The sequence below is a fragment of the Sinocyclocheilus anshuiensis genome, unplaced genomic scaffold (genome assembly GCF_001515605.1).
Source record: "Sinocyclocheilus anshuiensis isolate Anshui unplaced genomic scaffold, SAMN03320099.WGS_v1.1 scaffold292, whole genome shotgun sequence".
NCBI classification, from domain to species: domain Eukaryota; kingdom Metazoa; phylum Chordata; class Actinopteri; order Cypriniformes; family Cyprinidae; genus Sinocyclocheilus; species Sinocyclocheilus anshuiensis.
Window position 1 is genome coordinate 1743940 of NW_015555757.1, and position 5064 is coordinate 1749003.

General features: G+C 37.6%; 1 protein-coding gene across 2 annotated transcripts in view; it reads right to left on the minus strand.

The window, feature by feature from the left end:
* The window catches only part of LOC107673917 (hypoxia-inducible factor 1-alpha inhibitor-like), a 16108-nt gene extending 13213 nt beyond the window's left edge, over positions 1-2895 (minus strand). For both annotated transcript variants that reach the window (XM_016467744.1, XM_016467743.1), the window contains exons 1-2: positions 2501-2895; positions 783-1033 (exon numbers count right to left, since the gene is read on the minus strand). In XM_016467744.1, coding sequence (XP_016323230.1) covers positions 783-1033; positions 2501-2692 — 443 coding nt within the window. In that variant the 5' untranslated portion in view covers positions 2693-2895. The remainder of the gene's footprint in view (positions 1-782; positions 1034-2500) is intronic.
* Positions 2896-5064: the final 2169 nt, after the last annotated feature.

Below are 5064 nucleotides of genomic sequence, written 5' to 3' on the forward strand. Positions count from 1 at the left end.
TGTCATCACGTTCTATTAGTTCTACAGCTTCAGTTTCGGAACTTTCACGATTAGTAACACATACAGCTGTTCCCTCACCACAGTGCAACAGTGAAAAGGGACTTCTTTAAAACAGTGTCGCATTCCGAACGTTGTTTAAGCGACGTACACCGGTATTGCGGTATTTTAAAAATTCATATCATAACAAAAATAAACACCGGTATTCGGTATGAACCGGTATACCGCCCAGCACTAATTTCACGCATCTCAACAATTTTCAATAGGGTATATGTCGAATATCACCTGACCAAACCCGGAAAACAGGTCTCATTGCTTCCGCTTGTTGGAGAATGTGTTATTTTATTCAATTTTTATATCTAAATGTGAAAAGAATAAAAATAAACAAAACTTTTAGACATCAGTCCGCATATGTGATGGACATTGGTTATGATCATCATTGGTATCTACTTTGAAGGCATCTTGAGTAAAACTGCTTCATATTTAACTAAGCATATGCAAAACGCTTGAACCGGAAGCAACGAGACCCGGTTAACAGAATATGGAAGTCTGTTGCGCATAACCTCTATTGCACATGTACTGTTCATGTCATAATAAACAGCTCAAAACTTTATAGTCAAGGTCAATTTTAAACATACACTGTAAACAAATGTACACTTTTGATTCAGAAAGGATGTTTTAACTGTGAAAATAAAAAAGAGAGCAACCGTCTTTGTTTTTATGGCAAACATTGAGTTACAAATCAATGTGCCTTTTTTTTTTTTACAAAAGAAAAAAAAAATCACCTTTCTTTTCCACCTTGTTTCTCTGTTTGATGCATCTTGTCCACAAACTCAGAAAATTTCATCTCTATTCGACGAGATTTGGGCACAAAATCCTGAAAGTTTGCCATCTTCTTCTCGTCATAATACAAGAATTTGTGATTTTCTGCTATGTAAACAGAGAAGTCCCCATTTCCAATGTTCTCTTGCAAGTAGGGTATGTCCCATTTTAGAGCTGGATATACTAAACTGGTGTCTGTTAATACAACAGGCTCCTACAAAAGAAAAAAAGGCATCAAAAAATTTACTATTTAGAAGATTAATCATAGTCACACATAATTGTTTTAAAAACAACAGATGAATGAAGTGCTATTTTGGGTGAGTCATTCAAGTAGTTTCTCTTCATCATTCTGTAAGCGCAATCACCTTTAACTTTGCTGTATGTTTCCTGTAGCACAAAACACACTACCACACTCATGGTTGCATTCAAACGCAAATATTTAGACTACAGCTTAAATACTAGTTTAAACCGAACTGCAAAAATACGGTCCAAGTCGTGCAGCCGCAGCGACCCCTCCAAGGCTCGCAGTTTATTTGACACAGAATTATCCTGATGCTGCAGCATGAAAAAAAAAAGTGACAAGTGCTACGTGACCAGAAGAACGTAGACTGTTCCAGCACGCGCACTGAACAGTCCACGCTCTCGCGCTCCGCTGCAGCTACACTTACAGGAACAAACCACCATGCAGCGCCACAGAGCTTTAAATGTAAATTACTATTTTATACATGATATTAAATTATAATTATTAAATAACTTAGTATTCAGAAGTGTTCCTGATCTCATAATTATTATTATATATATAAAATAAATATTATAAATTATAAACATTTCATATGTATATTACATTCTTACAAATAAAATTATACTTTATTAATTCATTCTAAAAGAATTAAAACGTACGGTCTCGTAAACAGCTCAAATTGTTCACTGTCACTGTTTACACGAGACAGCAGTCAACACAACATGAACAACGTGCTTTGACTGATCTCATTATAACCCACTACCACAGTAGTTTTTGTGTACAGATTAAGACTTTGATTATACTTTCATTTATATTAGATATTTTTTCTACTTTTTTTTACTTTTCCTTTCTGTTTGGTTCAGGAACCCCTCCCTAGGCCGTGTTAAAACACTATACATGTTTATACTTCTGATCTATCATTAAATCATAGAAATAAATGCTATAAATAATATTATAACATCTAGATAAAACGCTAACAAACTGTTTTAGAAAATGCACTATTTACATTTAACGTTACGATATCTTACTGAGATAATGTACCGTAAACTTTTCACTTTATGCAGAAATTATACATACCGACCCGTTTACTAATTTTCTACATTTAAAACATAACTTAACATGACAGTTACAAAACGATCTATGTTGTAACTAAGGAATAAACTTATTTATAACTAATTTATTACTGATCAGATTTGTCTGCTTATCGGGATCTGACGTACTTAAAGGATCTCCGATCAAACACATCAAGGAGTTTCAGCAATAATCCCAGCACGATCTATGATTCTTTATTAGACAAAAGGCGTTTAATAGCCTGCTGTTTGAGTTTGGTTAAATCATCATTTCATTTTAGGGCACCTTGCACCCATCCGAACGAAACTCCACTAACGTTACCCCATCTGTCGCACTCTAATAAGATGCAGGATAAATCTGCAAACATACCTCGTTATTGATGAGGACCTCAGCACGCGGATCTGTATGGGATAGTCGCGGTATCTGTCGGGTTGGAAAAGTATATTGTCGAAGCTGCGATTCATTCCAGCCTGTGTCGCGTAGATCCGTAAAGGCGGCGGCGGCGGCGGCAGCTCCATCGGTCTCTGCCGGGTCCGCCTCAGCCACGGTCGCGGCTGCCATGTCCTCTAAGTGTGCCAGAGGACTGCTGTTACTTCACAATAAAGTTGCACGAGGGTGTACGGCACAGCCGTTAAGCAGAGAGAGGAGCAGCGAGCGCTCCCGTCCTTCCACACACGCCGCAGAAACGCGAAGAGCCGAGTTGAGCGACCCGCGCAGTCATACTAGCAGCATGAAAACAGACACACTGGCGACGCTTTCTTAACACCCACCGGAAGTGGGGTTTTTTTTTAATTCAAAATAAAAGTATTTAAACCTTTGGACGCTGGTGTTTATGAATGAATTAGTGGGTGAGCAATAAGACCGGAAGTGGGGTTTTTTTTTAATTCAAAATAAAAGTATTTAAACGTTTGGACGCTGGTGTTTATGAATGAATTAGTGGGTGAGCAATAAGGAAACTATTACAAATATGTCAATCTTCAAAATATTTCGCAAAATAAAGCCAATAGGGTAATCAGGAATCGGACGTGAAACGGAAGACACGAGCACAGCTGACAGTTATGCAGAAAACTATGAACAACGGTCATCAAGTAGGCAAGACAACACAGGTGATTGGGTAAAAAACAACTAATAATACTTCCTCAGTTGATTTATCATAGTACATTAAGACAATAGTTTTGTATTACACATTTTCTGAAATGTGTTCAAATATGCAAATGAGCACCATCTAATTAAAGCAGCACTACGTAACTTTTGGCGCTCTAGCGGTTAGTAAACAGAACTGCACACATCCCGCGGAAGAACATTCCAACCAGAGCTACTTCTGTAAGTTTATGTCTATGGCGATTCACCCAGGTATGTGTTACTCCGCAGCGGTGACGACCCGACCAGGCTACAGTAGTCCAAATATAAGTACTTATTATAAGTGTACCGTAGTGATTCGGAATAAGACAAAAACGCGGTTTGGAAGATGAATTCATGATGTACTCGCTCATTATATACATTTTGCAAATTTTTAACACAGAAAAAGTTACATAGTGCTGCTTTAAATGTAAGCCTACACTAATTTTCATACATTTCCAAAACAGAAATCTGAACAGGTTCGAAATTCTTGTTTCATTTCACATGCAAATTATAATATTAAAACACTTTTACCACTCCAGAAAATCCGAAAATACCATAGTCCCCAGAAAAAAAACAGAGTGCGGATTGAACAGTAGATGGGGATATTGGACAACTGACTACTATTCGTGGTCGGCCATAAGTGACGTGACATGTGGCCAAGTATGGTTACCCATACTAGGAATTAGTGCTATGCATTTATCCCATCCTAAGTGCACACACACAGCAGTGAACACACACACCGTGAACACACACCCGGAGCAGTGGGCAGCCATTTATGCTGCGGCGCCCGGGGAGCAGTTGGGGATTTGGTGGGCACCTCAGACTCAAGGGCACCTCAGTCGTGGTATTGAAGGTGGAAGAGAGCGCTGTACATTCACTCCCCCCACCTACAATTCCTGCCGGAATTGCCTGAGCCTGAGATTCGAACTCGCAACCTTTGTGTTATGAATCCGACTCTCTAACCATTAGGCCACGACTTCCCCAATTTCCCCAATAAAGCATCCATTGTAAGGGGCTACGAATATTCAAGTAGATTCATTCTAGTTACCCGAATGTGTTTTTATTATCTCACTATGCAATGAAGAGAAACGCTTTCTTATTAAGCTACATAGAAATACATCTAAGTGAAAATACTACTCTAGAACATATTATCACCTGGATTATTGGGAACCTTCAGAAACACCAGCAGGCCCAAATATGCTAGCACTATTGTAAATAAACCCCAAAACTTCCAGGTAATGTGATGAACACTAGATGCTTTACAAAAATTATTTTGAAAAACACATAATCCATGATTCGTTATATATTTTCCGTTGAACACAAATATTTTGGAAAATGTATCAGTGTTTTGCATACTTGAGTAAATGATGACATAATTTTCATAATTAGATGAACTGTACCTTTAAGAGTATCTGTAATCAAATCACCTGTCACTGCTTCTTCTTGTGACAGAAGGGTCATTTGTATGCTGTGTTAAAGTGACACAAAGTAACCTTTTCAAACTGTGTTAACTTAAATCTATTTTTTCTTTCACTTTTCCCTTGAGCCTTCACAGACGCTTTTCTTGTAAAATACACAGGTAACCTCCGGAGGGCGCCAAAACTCGTCCGGGAAAATCAAGCTGTGTATAAAACATGCTTAATTTTTGTTTTGGCCTAGTCTGAATATAAGACACGACGGATGTATTTTCCTTTTGAGGTGTAATAGTTTTTTAAGTATAATTAATGTTAACCATAGATCCTATTTTGCTCTTTATAAATTACTTTATAAAGTAAAAAAAAATAAAAAAAATATATATATATATATATAAG